This window comes from Gorilla gorilla, chromosome 18 (assembly GCF_029281585.2).
Source record: "Gorilla gorilla gorilla isolate KB3781 chromosome 18, NHGRI_mGorGor1-v2.1_pri, whole genome shotgun sequence".
Lineage (NCBI taxonomy): Eukaryota > Metazoa > Chordata > Mammalia > Primates > Hominidae > Gorilla > Gorilla gorilla.
The window spans coordinates 82,723,877-82,741,606 of NC_073242.2; the positions used below are offsets into that span (position 1 = coordinate 82,723,877).

Genomic DNA, 17,730 nt, shown 5'->3' on the forward strand with positions numbered 1-17,730 from the left:
ACCATAAATAATTTAAACTATTATTATGAACTTAAACTACAGTTCAATACATAATTTATAAATTACATAATTTAGCCAAAAAGAGTATCAATACGATAAACATCTGAAGTTACAAGTTTTAAAAAATTAATAGCCATTGTACTGACATCATCAATGACATTTTTTTTTTGAGATGGAAGAGCGAAAGCTCTTGTTATCCAGGCTGGAGTGCAGTGGCGCCATCTCAGCTCACTGCAACCTCTGCCTCTCGGGTTCAAGCAATTCTGCCTCAGCCTCCCAAGTAGCTTGGATTACAGGCATGCACCACCACACCTGGCTAATTTTTGTATTTTTACTAGAGACGGGGTTTTGCTGTATTTGTCAGGCTGGTCTTGAACTCCTGGCCTCAAGTGCTTCACCTGTCTCGGCCTCCCAAAGTGCTGGGATTAAGGGAGTGAGCCACTGTTCTCGGCATCAGTGACGTTTAAGATAGTCCAATTAACTGTGGGTAAAGAATGTTGTCCTTGCTCTAAAGGCACCTTTAATATACAAGAAAAGATAGTAATGTAGAGTACCATAACGATATATAAACCAAATTAGTAATTCAAACACCCAAGGCTTATACATTGTACTTACCAATCAAACTTGCTGTACAAAATATTCGGCCGCTTTTTTCAAGAATTTCGTGAAATTTTAATTGACATGCTGCAATTGTTTCATATTCTGTGCTATAAGCCTGGTGGACCTCAAGGGTGATAGTATTCTTCTGAATATATTGCAAAAATAAGTCATTAACATGAACAAGATATTGAGAAGTGAAGTTATATTCGGGATGAAGGCCTCGCACTACGGGAGTTGTCTGTAGTTCAAAATCATAGAAAGCATAGGTACAGAAAGTGACAGGCTCTTTATCTCCAGATGCCTGTAAAACTTCAGAAGAAAAGGTTACTTTGTTGACATGGATTTCAAATAGATTTTCGCCTCGTTCTAAGTGGATGGTTTCATCAAATTCATCAACAGAGTCATCTGGCATGATTTCTGGTTTAAATTTGTACTGCTTGGTGCCATAGGCAATATCCTTTAATTGGGCTGCAAGAGAAGACACACAGTTTAGAGATTTCAAAATATTGACATGAGAAAATGAAAACTGGCTTTTGAAGTGTAAGAATGAGTACTTCTGGTGAACAGTCTCTATTTTAAATTCTATGACTACACTGTTTTTCTGTAAATAATACTTTATCGTACAAAAATTTATCATTTCTGTTTTGACATCACTTATTAGGCGGCAACAAAATTGCAACTTCAGTTTTAATATAGCCTAAGCCAGGAAAAAGGGGAGAAAAATATCAAAAGAAGAAAAGCGCTCTTAATGAACAGCTGAGATAACTACCTGGATTTCACCTGCTTCCCTGTCTCTGCTCCACCCATTGTCTTCACTCCTATAAAGTCAGTCTCTCTTTCTGCTGCCTCCTTTCCTTTAACTTATTAAGATTTATACTTTTCTTCTTCGTGGGGTGATGGATAAGTTTATTATCCTGATCATGATGATGGTTTCACCGTTATATACACAGGCCAACCAAATATCACCAACGTGAATATCTGCCTTGCTTTTCTGTGAAACTGCTCCAGAAAAAGCCAACAATAATCAATTAATTGCTAGACGCAATGAACGCTGGTCCTTGTATTACTTGATTTCTTTACTACATTTGACACTGATAACAATCTCCCATTAGTGAACTCTGTCTAACCTGGGCTTCCATGTATGTCATCATCTTCTCTGCTTCTCCTCCTATCCTTCTTCTCATTCTTTTGGGATTTCTCTTCGTCTGCTAGTTTTCTGGGCTTCTGTTTTTAATTATTTTCTTAGTCTACATATTCTCATGAGTGATCTCATCAACTTTTATGACTTTTGTCATTATTAATATGCTAAAGGCTTCCATATTACTATTTTAAATTCATACTTATCTTCTCAACTCCATTCCTATATTTCTAATGTTTTGTTTAACCCTCTATGTATCTAGATATCCCACACAACATATTCAAAACAGAATGTATCATACTGTCTTGTTTTTTTGTATGTTTTGAGACAGATTCTCACTCTGTCACCCAGGCTGGAGTGCAGTGGCGGAATCTCGGCTCACTGCAACCTCTGCTTCCCAGGTTCAAACGATTCTCCTGCCTCAGCCTCCCGAGTAGCTGGGATTACAGGCACCTGCCACCACACTCGGCTAATTTTTAAAATATTTTTAGTAGATGGGGTTTTGCCATGTTGGCCATGCTGGTCTTGAACTCCTAGCCTCAAGTAATCCATCCGCCTTGGCTCTTCAGGTTAATAAGGTTCTACCTCATCAATCAGGGTGAAAACAGGGCCTTCACAATTTTGTTCCTTATAGCTTTCTCTCCAGGTTCTCCTCCTTTTTTTGACTTTCCTGAATTCCAGTTGGATGGATCTACAGTGCAGTTTCTCAAATGTACTGCAATACGTCATATTTAGGGCATCTTTCCCTGCTTTACTTACTGCCTGGAATGCCTTATATTACTTTTACTTAGTAGTGAATTCTGTCATCTTTAAAGACTCCATACCTACTGTGTGAAGTCTTGCCTGAATCTTGAGGTAGAAATAGGCATTCTCTCCTCAATGTTTCCTCGATACCTTTAGATTTTCTTAGCTCTACACTCTTCATAGTAAAACATAACCATTTATTTACTTGTCAACATCTTAGGAGTCCATGAGGGTAGTGCCTCAGTTTTTCCTATTTGTATTCTCCCTGCCCAGCACTTTGCTTAGGATGCATTAGGGGCTTGATCATGTTTATGGAGTCAATAAATGAATTGAGGGGACAGATAAAATATGATGGTTAAAATTTAGTAAAACTTGAAAGGAATGAAAATCCCAAACACTGTGACCTCCCTTTTAACCAAGAAAATTCCATTAAACAAATTTTTACTGAGTACTACTTGGAAAAAAAGGTACACATTGCTCCTTGACTTTTGGAAAACCCTGCTTCGTCAGATAAAGATATTTATTGAGCTCTTCTGCCCAGATCAGAGTTTCTGAAAGTGTGGTTTGGAAACCCCTGATGGTCTCTGAAACCATTTTGGGGATCTGTGAGGTCACAACTATTTTTATAATAATGGTAAAGTGTAATCTGCCCTTTTCATTTTTATCCTCTCACAAGTGTATAATGGAGTTTCTTGGAGGTTACATGATGTGTGATATCACAACAGATTAAATGCAGAAGCAGATATAAAAATCCAGCTGTTTTCTATTAAGCCAGTCTCTAAGAAGATTTGCAAAATGTTAAAAATTTAGAAAATTTTAAACAATGTCCCTCTTCTTGAAGTATTTTTTTGTTTTGGAAAATATAACTTAAAAAAAGTACTGTAATTTATGTTAACATGCAATAAGTTTATTATTATTTTAACAAATTAAAAATCTTTAAACATTTTTTCACTTTTGTTATGATAAATATCAATTAAGTATAACTCATGAATAAAGGCCTTCTCGAACCTCAATAAGTTTTAAGAGTGTAAAATTACTGCTGGCATAGACCACTGAAGTAAATATGGTACGTAGTGGACGTGGACGTGAAAGAGAGACAAAGAACTTATCACTGTAGAACTTACATTGTGGTTATGGAGAATATGCAAAACTCCAACAGCTGAAGAACACTTATATGCTCCCCAGACTTACAGCTTTTGAGTGCATGAGAAGAAAACTGGGTTGGTAAGTGCTGAGCTAGTTTTTTTCAACATGTAGTCTTGCACCTCCATCTGAATAGCTTGCAGTTATTTCTAAATACAATATAAAAAAGCATGGGCCCCAGGACCTCTAGGGGTAGGGCCCAGGAAACTACATTTTAAACGAGTTCCTCAAGCGATTCTCCTACTTGCTAAAGTCTAAAAATCACTGTAAGGACATTTCAAGTAGAGGGATCGCTAGGAATAATTAGAACCAGCTTCCTAGCACAGGTGAGTATTGTGTTAGGTTTCAAAGCAAGGAAGCGTGTATCTTGGAATCATGGTAGAAAGGAGGTTTAGGCAGAGCAAACAGCAAGAACAAAGGCATGGCAGCGGGCCTGAGCATGACATATCTGCAAAGAGCAGGTGGAGGACCTGTTTGGCTGAGGTGCACAGGTTGCTTAGAAGAGAAATTAAAAAGTGGTAGTAAATTTGAGTTTGTAGTAATTTATGAAGTAATTTGAAATCTTGCTTGCAACACTGAATTTAAAAAGCAGTAGGGAATTACTAAAAATTCTTGAGTAGAAAAGAATCAAGGCTTGGTGCAGTGTCTCACGCCTGTAATCCCAATACTTTGAGAGGCCGAGGCGGGAGGACGATTTGAGCCCAGGAGTTTGAGATGAGCCTGGGCAACATAGGCTCTACAAAAAAATTAAAAATTTGGAATACTGCTTGAACCCAGGAGGTCAAAGCTGCATTCATGAGCTAGCTATGAATTAGGCGTAAACACAGCAAAAATACACTGTAAGTGCAGATTTGGATGACATTATCAACTGTTATAAAATCCATTCCTCTAGTTACTGTGGACCAAAAAATCGTATATGTTGTACCTTCTAGTTTATGGATACGTGCAGCCCTGATATCAAGAAGATGAACATACTGTTCCACTTTGAGTTCATAATCTTGCTGCAAATTTTCCATCTTACGGGTCACTGCCTCAACCTCCATCTACAAAATAAGAGATAATAAGTTTTAATACTTATGATTAGTTCTATTTTCATTGTTCAAAGCAACTATGATTCAAGCATTTTCTAGATCCTGGAAATAGTAGGAGCTATGAACCATGGTTTCCTGAACTCAAGTAGCTTACACTTTAGAAAATTATGCTTGGCAATATTCACAAATCAGAAGAAAGATAAAACTCCAGATTCCCTTTTATGGAGATGTGTTTTCATTTTGCTAAAAGCTAAGACAATACAGTTATGGCATGACTTCAGGATAACTATAACTCACTCACAGAATGTGCTAAAGCTAACAAAGGTGATTTCATTGCCACTACTCATTCCCTAAAATCAGGGACTTTAAAAACATTATTTGTGGCAGGGCACAGTGGCTCAGGCCTGTAATCCCAGCACTTTGGGAGGCCGAGGTGGGTGGATCACTTGAGGTCAGAGTTAGAGACCAGTCTGGCTAACATGGTGAATCCCCATCTCTACTAAAAACATAAAAATTAGCTGGGCGTGGTGGTGGCACCTGTAATCTCAGCTACTTGGGAGGCTGAGGCAAGAGAATCACTTGAACCTGGGAGGCGGAGGTTGCAGTGAGCCACGATTGCGCCACTGCATTCCAGCCTGGGCGATAACAGCAAAACTCTGTCTCAAAAAAAAACCCAAAAAAACCCCACATTATTTGTTTTAAAACTATTTATTCTAACTAAGTACCTAGTTATAAGGCTACATTCCAGAGATGTGATATGTTAGTAGATTACAATAGATGTTAATAGATAACAGGTAATAACATACAGTATTTAGAAAATAAATCATCAGAATATTATAGAAAACTTACTTTCCCCATTTAGTGTATTACATTACCTGATAATCTTTATTAATTTTGTGTTGCATAATTAGCATGTTTCTTGTCTTTTCCAGCTCTTGCACCGTTTCTGCATGAGTTGCTTGCAGCTCTCTCATAGAGCGTTCTAGATCTTTATTAATTTCACTATCTACTTTCACTAAAAAGGAAAGGTCTCCATTTTTTTGTTCTTTTTGAGCCTAAAATAAAAACATGTTTTATGACTGAAACAAAAATTTCTAAGATGTGATTTTATGAATTAATATAGATGTATCAATAAATAATTCATTGATTCATCAATTTTCAATTTCATTAATTGAAAACAGACAAAGGAAGTCCTGATATATATATCAGGACTGCTTCATTCCTGATGGAAAAAACAAAATTTACCTGTTAATCAAATTTGAATATTTGGATAGACAATTGGAACAGTTATAGAGAAATCAAAAAATAGTTACTTTATGACATATAAAAGAATCATGTACATTTATTATTTCATTTGATTAAAATCTACACTGTGATTTAAAAGGAAAGAAGTGTTTTTTTGTGTCTTATACATAACAGAATATTCTAGAATTAAAAATTATCTTCTTGAGATATTTATAATTCAATATTTTACTTAACAGGGTGTGCATCAAGGTCTCTTAGGGCAGAAAATCATTGATGAGTTAAATAGTGAAGCAGATAAAAGTAAAATGTTTGTTATAATTAAAGAAAGTGCTTTAAATGAGAGTTTTTGAGGTCTGGTTTAATGTAACTTTGATGTCATTATGAAATATGTATATGCTATAACTAAATGTCACCTGATCACTTTCCTGAGTCTTAGTAGTGTTGACATGTTACATACATATTTGTAAAGGATGTACTAAGTTTCAGAAGATGCAAGAATAATTCATTCTCCAAATGTAAGGGTTACAGATAAGGGTCATCATTATGCTGAAACAGTTGTATGCAGACATGAAAATCACGATGAAGTTCAGAACCTTACCTTTATAAGTAGGAGAGCTTCACTCAATTCATCAGCATTAATATCATTCTCCTGCAATAGATTAAGTAAAAGCTCACAATGAGTTATGAATGGAAAATACAAGAGACATTCCAAGTATTCAAATTATCCCCATGAAACATAAACTGACTGATGCCATGAACTAACAAACTAAGACTACAAGACATTCCAGTGCTTCAAAATGTCCCTATGGAACATAAACTACCTGATAGCATGAGTTAATAAACTGAGAAATTAATATATCTGTATTCTTTCGCTTTGTAGTATAGTGCTTTCTCTATGCATAAAATATTGAGATAAAAATTCTGAGTTTTATTTCTTAAATAAGGAAATAATTCACCTGGTTGTACAATTTTATGCGTTTTTTAAGTTCATCAAGTTGTTGCTTTTGTTCCAGATACTGTAACTGTAGTTCTCTATTCTCTTGAACGAGTTTTTCATTTTGATCTTAAAAATAAAGTCCACACAATTGGAAAGGTAAGTAAAAATCAGGTTTAAGGACACATTTCAAATTACTTTAATTCCTGTTCCACACCAGTCTTGATCTAGTATTGTTCTGGTCAGAAAGGAAACTGAGCTAGCACCTCGACAAAGACAGCAGGGGAATGAGGAATAAATGAACACTATCATGTGTCTACCATATGATTCACTTGCTCATCAAAAACCCAAGACATAAGTTCACAGTATTAATATAAGGAAATTGTGGCCTCTGGGACTTCAAAGGAATGTTCTATTTAAAATACCTGAGAAAATGTGTTTCTAAATCTGTGATTTTTTACTTACTTATTAAGGCTCCTGAAAAGCATGTGGAAAAAAAATTGTCTTTTAGTTTTTTAATTGACATCTTTGAATTTTATTTTCCCAACTTAGCACATAGTATTTTTATTAAAACAAGGTAATTTCCAGAACATGGTAGGGGGGTGAGGGATGAGAAAGTACCTGTTGGGTATAATGTACATTATTCGAGTGATGGTTACACTGAAAGGCCAGACTTCATCACTATCTAATATACCCATGTGCACTTGTACCCTCTAAATCCATAATAAAAAAATTAAAAAGTAAGGAAATTCTGAATCTGTATTTAGTCAACCATACTTCCAACAGGTCTATTACATTAGGAGGACTGGATTCTTAAGCCATGCATGGTGGTATCAATAATAATTCATATGGGTTGGGCATCGTGGCTTATGCCTATAATCTCAGCACTTTGGGAGGCTGAGGCAGGAGGATCCCTTAAGTCCAGGAGTTTTGAGATCAGCCTGGGCAACACAGGGAGATCTCATCTCTTAAAAAAAAAAAAATTAAAACAAAATTAGCTGGGCATGCTTGTAGTCCCATCTACTTGGGAGGCTGAGGTGGGAGGATCTGTTGAGCCTGGGGAGTTGAGGCTGCAGTGAGCCATGATTGTGCCACTGCATTCCAGCCTGGGCGACAGAGCAAGACTCTGTCCCCCCAAAATAAATAAATTCATATGTGTTCTTTATTCACTGAGTTCATGCTACTAATCAGTCGGAATGGACTTGGAGCTAGTGCTAAGAAATGGAATAATGGTTATGCTTGTCTAGGTACTCAGTTGCTATGACCCACAAGCAGGAGGGTAGAGTAGAATTTAGAAGATAGCAAATTCATAAAGAGACTAATTTTTCACTCCCTGCATTAAACATGTTTAGCTTTTTTTAAAAAAAGCATAATAGCTAGCGAACAAATCCACAGTATTTGATAATCTCATGTAGTTAAGTGTACTCTTTGCTAGAGCTCACTGTCACACTCAGGTATCCTCCTTTGTTGACTCCCTGTGGACTAACTCTAAGCCATGTCATCTAAAGTATCTCTACCAATTTCATCCTGCTCTCAACCATTTATGTTTATCATAAGTCTTCAATTTATGTTGTACATTTTTGTTTCCTTTTCTTAAAAAAAATGAACACATTTGCCAAGAATTCTTTGCACAAAGGCATTTGCATACTGACTGCATTTTAAACAAAAATATGTTTCTGACTTTTATAAGGCATTGTGTTCTCAAGCTATAAATACTACATATAAATAAAAATGTTAAATTACACAGTTAGGAATAAATTTGGATGTTTTTAATGTCATATAATTCTTGGCAGTCTAAAAAGTAAAAAAATAAAAAAATAAAAAGATAAAACCTGTGATCCTAGGCAATACAGAGACATTTTATATCAAGGCTGGCGCAGTGGCTCATGCCTATAATCCCAGCACTTTGGGAGGCTGAGGCAGGTGGATCGCGAGGTCAGGAGTTCGAGACCAGCCTGACCAACATGGTGAACCCCGTCTCTACTAAAAATACAAAAATTAGCTGGGCATGGTGGCATGTGCCTGTAATCCCAGCTACTCAGGAGGCTGAGGCAGGAGAATTGCTTGAACCTGGGAGGCAGAGGTTGCTGTGAGCCGAGATCGTGCCACTGCACTCCAGCCTGGGCAATAGAGTGAGACTACATCTAAAAAAAAAAAAAAAAATCAAATATACTGTATAAACACTTTTGTCTTATTGATAGAAGGTTACAAGGTTATCCTAGAGTATAAATTGCTTATATCTAGTTTACTAAAGAAAAGAATATCCAGGCCGGGCACGATGGCTCACGCCTGTAATCCCAGCACTTTGGGAGGCAGAGGTGGGTGGATCATGAGATCAGGAGTTCGAGACCAGCCTAGTCAACATGGTGAAACCCCATCTCTACTAAAAATACAAGAATTAGCTGGGCATGGTGGTGCATGCCTGTAGTCCCAGCTACTCAGGAGGCTGAGACAGAATAAGAATTGCTTGAACCTGGGAGGCGGAGGTTGTGGTGAGCCGAGATCGCACCACTGCACTCCAGCCTGGGCAACAGAGCGACACTCCATTTCAAAAAAAAAAAAAAGAATATCCAAATGTGAACAATACTTAAAAATTTTGAAGGTATAGGTTAAATACTTGTCTTTAAACTAAAAATTCAGATGAATAATAAATATGGATTTATATGAGATAAACTTTTTTGTTAGAGAATAGAATAAGTAAGTGGGACTCTGTATGTTGATTAAATTAAAACAACATCTAGATAGAATGGTTAGGTAACAAAAAGAAGGCAAATATAGTCCGAAGTATGTAAAAACAAAGGTACTGAGGATAATATAATTTTATTCTCTGGCCAGTAAAACATTTTAGGGTTTCTAAGGGTGAGCTAAAGTGTAAAGGGCATGACTGTTCCATCTTAATCCAGACACACTGTATTTTGATTATCATTTCTATGTTCTGGTTTTCCTTTTCTTTCAATTTTTCAGAGCAGGGTTCCTATATGTTATTAGGTAGAAATAACTTATTTATTTAAATGTTTCCAGCCTTTCCTAATTGTTGTTTCAACAACGATATCTCCATTCACTGATATTTTTTAAACAAGGGCATTATTAGTGGAAAAATAACTTAGTGGGAGAAGACATTACTGAGTACCTGTAACTTACCTTCTACTGAATTTTATTTAGAATTTCCACTGCATTTTTCCTTTCTCAAACTGTTTATTTGGGACATAACTCCTGGGTCTTTAAAAAGTACTGAAATGCTATAGTTCAAAGAGGAAATATACTTGCTGAATTATAATAGGCAAAATCAAAGCACTCTGTACAAGATGAAAAATAACCTCCTTACCTTATGATTTGACAAAAAGCAGGTTAAGCTAAACAGCATTTTATTCAAATGAGATAACATTTCACTCTTTTAAAATTATGTTCTTCCAGCACACCATTAATAAGCAGACTGCAGAGAACAATTCAACTAAACAATTTTCAGAGCGCCTTTGTGCTAATATCTTCAGCTGTGATCAATATAAGCATACGCATTATGCTGAATTATGCATTTCAGCTAAAGATAGAAAGGAACTTTCAAAAGCAAGCCCTTAAACACATGCAGTTAATTTAAGCATTAACCAAATGCAAACTGCATTTACATATCCTTCCCCCACATATTCACACAATCTGAAACTAATTTGTACCTTGAATAAAGAGGTGAGTATTCTTTAAAAATAATTTGCCAGTTAGATGAATGACTACAAGAAGCCAGGGAAACATCTTCTGGCAAAGAACACTTGATACATGAGAAGGTAAATGTATGAAGACACTTCAAAGTAAAATTAAACAGTTTCAAAATCTGTAATACAAAATGGAGCTTTCTAAATATTAAAAGATTTTCTTAAATAGACAGTTTCGGTTTTTTTGTGTATTATTTCCTTGGAAGAAATGGTTAAAGGCTGTAATATTTTTCTTATAACCCATTGTAACATTCCCACAAAGAAACGAAAACTTAAATCCTTAGACTTGCAAATCTGAGGTATTCAAACAAAAATAACTGGAAAGTAATAGTTGCATTAAAAGTAAAGATTCAGTTCTAGCAATTTTTCTTTAGAAAATAATTGGATAAATGTGTAAAAATTTGTGTGGAAAGATACTGTTTTACGATACTTAAACTGAAGCTATTTAAATATTCAATAGAAGATTGTTAAATAATCCATGGTACATACACACACTGGAAAACTGTAACAGCCATTATAAATGATTGTGATGTAGATTTATATTAAGGAATGATTTTACAATATAGCAAAAAAACCACATTATAAAACTACATCTATCATTTAGAAATAACTCTGAAAGGACATAAATCAAATATTAGCAGTGATTATTTTGCTAATATTTTGTGGGTTGTGGGATTGATTTTTCTAATTTACATACTGGACTTTTTCATAATGTACATGAGTTATGTTTATTATTTAAAAAATTCCCAAACGATAAAAAAGCCACTAAAAAAGATGAGGAATAAATTAGATAAATTAAAATACTTAAGAACTGTAATACTTAGTAAGAACCCTCAGAATTAATTCAACGACAATAAACAGGTCTAACAAAAAAACCAAGATTCTATCCCCCTTAAGAAAAGCTTCTTTGCAAAGATCAGTTCAGATATCCAAAAGATAACAGCTTTAGGATTCTTGATATCTAAGTAAACACAGAAAGCACAGAAATAAAAACGGTTTATTTCATTTCCTTTCCCTTTAAGAATGGGCAATTTATCTGCTTTTGGAAAAGAGAGAGGGAATATAGAGCACTTCCACATTTTTACCTAAACAATAATTTATTGAGCCATTACTAAGGCAAAGCACTCTGTTAGGTATTTGATACCGCACGTTAAAATCAGGAACTGTATGTATTTCTGACATGAAAACTTAAAAAAAATCCACCAGGTCAGAAAACCTGTCATCACCATTTTATTCCACTCACAGTCTTCTAAAGAAAAAGTCATAAAAAAAATCTATCATCAAATGTAGTCACTTGGTGAATAAACATTGCCCTAGTGTGTTTCATTGAAATTAAGACTCCATTGATTATAAGATGTGTTCCAATTTCAGACTTGCTAAAATGTGAAAAAAAGGTCACACTGAAATTTAAAAATGCCATCACTTATAAGATGCAACTCAATATTAGAGATGTTAAAATATGAAAAGATAATGTTCCTTATAGTCAGTGAAATATGGCATTGTGGTCTAAATAAAAACATAAGAATACTAACTAGAAACGTAACTTTTTTTTAGTGAGTATGTATTAAACTTTTGAACATTCTCATGCAACTGAATTGCAAGTTTTCAAAAGCAGCAACCTTCTTAGCACATGACTCGGTTTATCTAGGGCATGAGCAAACAGATAACAACACTTAAAGCAAATAATTCATTTCCCCTATTGTGCATTTGTGTGTATATCTATGTGTGTGTAACACAGTAAAATTCAGACTTCCTTAATTATAATTCTTTTACTTCTATGAGATCTGTTACTTATACTGAAACTTATTAGTGATTATTATTTTAGCATGGGGCACAAAACTTTCTGGTATTTAAGGTCACTGTCACAAAGTAGAATTAGACATCTCATCAGAGATTTTCCCTATTCGAACTCTCAAAAACGGCAAGCTACTATTTCTGCCACTCTCTGTCATCTTACACTAGTTTTTGTGCCATTACACTTGCCACCACCTCACATATTACCTATTTATTTAATTGTTGTTAGTTTCTCCCTATTAAATTCATATTTCATGAGGGAAAGACTTTTGTTTCTATTCATTGCTGTATCCCCAGAAATTAGAACAGTACCTAGCACTAACTGGTGCTCAATAAATACTTGTCAACTGTTGAGTAAAGAAAGGCTCAGAATTTAGGAAAATTGAACAATTAAAAACAACCTAAATAAGAATAGCTATGAGAAAAAGCAATTCTTTTGGCATATACACTAGGCTGAGTATGAGAAATTTTGAGCAACCACTGAATTCATGAGAGTGGATGACTGTGTCTGTCCCTCATACATCGTGGGGATACTGGCAAACAGTAGGCACCAGAGTAAGTACTGACTGATTCAATGAAGAAACATTAGATGTCTGAAATGAGTAAGGCAGTGGTTATTTCAAATGTACCTCTTTCAGTTTTTAATCTGTCAAGGATTTCAGTTTTGTCTGTTAAGTCAGACTTCAAGGCAGTCTCGAGCTGAGCAATCTGCACTTTCAGCTGTTGCTCCTTTAACTTCCATTGCTCTTCATGGGCAGCACTGAAGGCACTGCAAAACACACGTGACATGCAAGGAAAGCTTGGAAATCAGCTTCAACCGAAAATAATAAAGAGAAAAGCTTTTAGTGGCACAGAGACCACTGTCATCATGTCTTAGGAATTAAGTAAACATATGCTGGTCTGCTGCTGTTGAAACCAAGGCGCCTTTCTCAGGCTGCGGTTAGGGAACATGAAAGAGTTTGTGGGATGAGCAAAGGAACTGGCCTTAATTTAGAGCTCTAAAGTCAGAAAAGTTGGCAGTGTGCAGCTTTTGTGGGACTAGTAAAGGAATTCAGATACTGTACATACTCCAGAGGAATCCACAATTCCAAACCTCAGCAATCGACATCGGACAAAACCATTCTCTCCCACATACAAGCCTCTTAATACAGAGAAAATGGACTTTCCACCTGATCTTTAATTCTGTGAAACTTTTAAAGAGTCTGTGATAATAACACGTTCACAAAATATTGGCCACAAAATGATAGCATATTGAACCACCAGACAATACCTCCGATATTGATTAAGAAGTAGTGATAATATAGTTTTTGTTAAAAAACAAAAAACAATAGGCTAAAAACAGTTTTAGTTGTAACACGATTGGAATGAAAACCAGTGCTCTGTGCCTGATAAGAATGACGAAAATAGAATTACTATTCCTCAATAAAAGTACAGCAATTTAAACCATGGTTAAAATTTGCTAATAATCAAGACCCAGCATATCAGAAGAAAGAACCGGTTGAAAAATAACTCGACAACGTACAGAAAGTGTACAATAAACATTCGTTTATGCCAGTGGTTCCTAAACGCTGACCTAAATACTGGTAGTAGGCCAGCTGCTACGTAAGGACACTTACGGAGATTTTAAAATGAAGATCCCAGGGCCCAGGTATTCATATTTTTAGAAAGCTCCCCAGATGATAGCCAGGTTTTGGAAAAACTGATCTTGATCTGAATTTCAGCAGAAAACCATTATCTATGAAGCTTGATATGACTGAATAATCATCAGCAGCTTTGACCATTCTACATATTTTAAGCCCAGTAAATACAACAAAAACTTATAAAATCTTGTTTTATACGATGATGAAGTAAATTGAAAAGAAACATATTACTGGAAATTGCTCTTAATGTTGCTCCCAACTAGTCTTCAGTTTTTATCCCAAAAAAGATACTTTTCTGGGAGGCATAGCTTCTCAAAAGAGAAACATTGTGTATTCATTTCACATTTTGAATATTTTACTGCCTTTAAGATAACATGACCTTGAAAATAAATGGAATTATGGAAGCTTCTCTAAATATGACATCTGTTTCTTCTATTAGTGTTCTCATTTCACTTACAGAAACTTAACAAAATATAGGATCTATATACCAATTATTTAAGTTGATTTTATCAAAGGTACAATGACCAAGACTTTAATGAAATCCAAATAAAACATGTATTTTAAATACTAAATAATATTCCTTTTTATGTTTGTTTTTAAAATAAAGAACAAATATAATTTCTATGTATGGCCAAATTGTATATATCAAACACATCCACATATACGCATGAATGTGAGTACATCTATGTGTGTGTGTGTGTGTGTGTGTGTGTGTGTGTGTGTGTGTGTGTATGTATGCATGTATATGCATGTGTCTTATTTTATTAAAAACATGTACCACCCGGAAAAAAAAATTAGCATGATGAAATAGGCACAACATACATTATATCAGATGCCAAAAATTAGAAACAGTAGTGTTCCAATAGCATTAGTACCAGCAAAAAGATCACCAACAGCTAATCTGGCAGAAACATCAGAAGCTGTATGTGTTTAAATTAAGAACAATTTAGCGGCCTGGGTTTTCCAAACCCACAAAATACTAGTGTAAATCAGCATAAGTCAATCTGAATTTAGTCCACTGCTATCTTTCCTCTAAATTTAGGATTACATTCCACTGGAGTTTCATGAGAAATTCCTTTTGAATTTACTGTATTCCGCTATGCTTACAGCCATCTGTGTAACTATAAATGGTGAACCACATCTGGCTCCATTTTCTTTGTAAGGGCTGTATACATGATTAAATCTGCATATGAGAACAGTCTTTGAGAACTTTTTATTCATGAAAATGTTTTTGTATATTGCCTATAGTGACAACTGAAGGGGGATCATAGTTAGTCTTTGTACACATTTCACTGTTACATGATGTTGCAGGACTGATCAAATGTCAGCCTGCAGTGGAATGCCCATTGCTGCTTGTGGTCACCGGCATGTCCACTGGCAGACATGGGTCAGCAAACTGTAAATACACACCCTTGATCAAAAACATGATAAAGATCTAAATAAAGCCAAAGAGTTCATCTGCTTCCTAAGATCTTTCCTTCTACAGAAGAAACTCCATTTGTTCAATGTTCAAGGGCATCCTAATGTGAGAGACAGGAAAGAATATACTCTAAATCATCCATAAAGAAATCCACAGTGGCTGGGTACAGTGGCTCATGCCTGTAATCCCAATGCTTTGGGAGGCTGAGGCAGGAGGATGGCTTGAGCCCAGGAGTTCAAGACCAGCCTAGGAAAAAGAGAGAGATCCCATCTCTATAAAAAATAAAATTGAAGACCCAGTGTGGTGGCTCGTGCCTGTAATCCCAGCACTTTGGGAGGCCGAGGTGGGCAGATAGATCACTTGAGGTCAGGAGTTCGAGACCAGCCTGGCTAACATGGGGAAACCCCACCTCTACTAAAAATACAAAAATTAGGCAGGTGTGGTGGCACACACGTGTAATCCCAGCTACTCAGGAGGCTGAGACAGAAGAATCGCTTGAACCTGGGAGGCAGGGGTTGCAGTGAGCCAAGACCATGCCACTATGCTCCAGCCTGGGTGACAGGGTGAGATTCTGTCTCAAAAAAAAATTAAAAAATAATAATAAAATTAAAAATTAGACAGGTCTGGTGGCACATGCCTGTAGTCCTAGCTACTTGGGAGGCTGAGGTGGGAGGATTGCTTGAGTCCAGGAGGTCGAGATTGCAATGAGCTATGATTGCGCCACTGCCCTCTAGCCTGGACAACAGAGCAAGATCCTGTCTCTCTGTCTCCTTTTTTTTTTTTTTTAAATCATAGGTACTTTATTTAGGGCCTAATGAAAATTAAATTCATATTTACATCAGGATATTTCACTTACTGAAAGAAGATGATGCCCCAAATGTACTTGGAGTTTGATTTCTGGGAAGCATAAGCTGCTCATATTTGATCACATGAGATTTTATGGTTTCTAGAAGGTTACAGGGCACAGATGCTCACTTTACAGAAACAGAACACAGAGCATCTATGGGTGTCAGTAGTGCTCTTTTACATTTTGAGAAGTAGATGACTATCACATAATAAAAACTTGATCCACCCAATTCTTAAAAAGGTTAATATCATCTTAAAAACTAGATGAATACCTTTCAAAAACAGACATTATATTAGTGTCTCTCAAGGAGTTAATACCTCAAAATCACATTCAACAGATTTTTTTGGACCCAGTCTCAAATTAACTGAATCAGAGTTGGATGGTATGGGGGCAGAGGGAGGGGTGCAGATGGATAGGCGAAGAAGCTCTGAAGAGGTGGTGAAATCTACATTTTAATAAGTTTTCCAGGTTATTTGCATACATTATAGTTTAGCAACCATTGCATTTATCAGTTACATGGCCCCAACACTAACTAACTTCAAAAGTGAAGCACAGCATTACTAAATTATAGCATAATAATATAATGCTGTATTACATACCACAGTATAGAGCTTCTCTCTGACCCAACAGAAAGATATAATTGCAAAAAATGTATTCTCAACTTTTAAATTGAATATTTATTAAAGTTATACTTACTTCTTGGCAGTGTATCAAAAGTGTTTTAGCATATTAAAAAATGCTCATACTAAAAAGTAACATGAGGGTTTTATCTTCCCACATGATTCTCTAATATGTCATATGTCAGGTAATAAACACATTCAAAATTTATTTGAAAAAGAAAGATGAGAATGCAAACTGCAAATCATATTTTTCTCCGAAAACTAGTCAATTTTGAATAACAAATGCTGTCCTTTTAAAAACATGTTATCATTATGACTAAGCAAACAGCGAGTATGTGCAGTTTTTGATGAACATTAGTTGTTGGCAATAACGAATAACAGTGTCATGAAACAAAAGAGCTGCAAAGAATCTGAGAGACAATGTAGACTTTTGTCGAATTTCTCCAACTATACTTCTAAAATGTATCATATATTTCAAAAACATTATATTAGAGAATTCTGTAGTTCTGTTGACTATTATGTGTGTTTGCTGGGTTTTGTGCTTATGTTACATTAATTTTTCTTTTGACATTAAATGTTTTGACACTCATTACACACATTTACTTCCATATATCTCACATAAACTTCACGTGTGAGCAGCATAATGAAGTCTGCTTTTAGTGTGACAGGAAAAAAATGTTAGTGCAAGCATAAAACATTGAAAAAAAAACCCTTCAAATTTATACTCTTAGATCATCTTCTAATATGGAAAGATAAAGTTTTATGGTAGGAAAGTAAATATGAGAAAAACATGACTTTCTCAAAATTTCATTTATACATTATTCCCAGGTAAGTTTGATTTTTTTTATTCCAAGTAAGTATGTTCAGCAA

General features: G+C 35.4%; 1 protein-coding gene across 2 annotated transcripts in view; it reads right to left on the reverse strand.

The window, feature by feature from the left end:
- The window catches only part of RPGRIP1L (RPGRIP1 like), a 100,596-nt gene that overhangs the window by 50,371 nt on the left and 32,495 nt on the right, over nucleotides 1–17,730 (reverse strand). For both annotated transcript variants that reach the window (XM_019012609.4, XM_055366794.2), the window contains exons 10-15: nucleotides 12,963–13,102; nucleotides 6,858–6,964; nucleotides 6,500–6,550; nucleotides 5,532–5,711; nucleotides 4,551–4,668; nucleotides 616–1,068 (exon numbers count right to left, since the gene is read on the reverse strand). In XM_019012609.4, coding sequence (XP_018868154.2) covers nucleotides 616–1,068; nucleotides 4,551–4,668; nucleotides 5,532–5,711; nucleotides 6,500–6,550; nucleotides 6,858–6,964; nucleotides 12,963–13,102 — 1,049 coding nt within the window. The remainder of the gene's footprint in view (nucleotides 1–615; nucleotides 1,069–4,550; nucleotides 4,669–5,531; nucleotides 5,712–6,499; nucleotides 6,551–6,857; nucleotides 6,965–12,962; nucleotides 13,103–17,730) is intronic.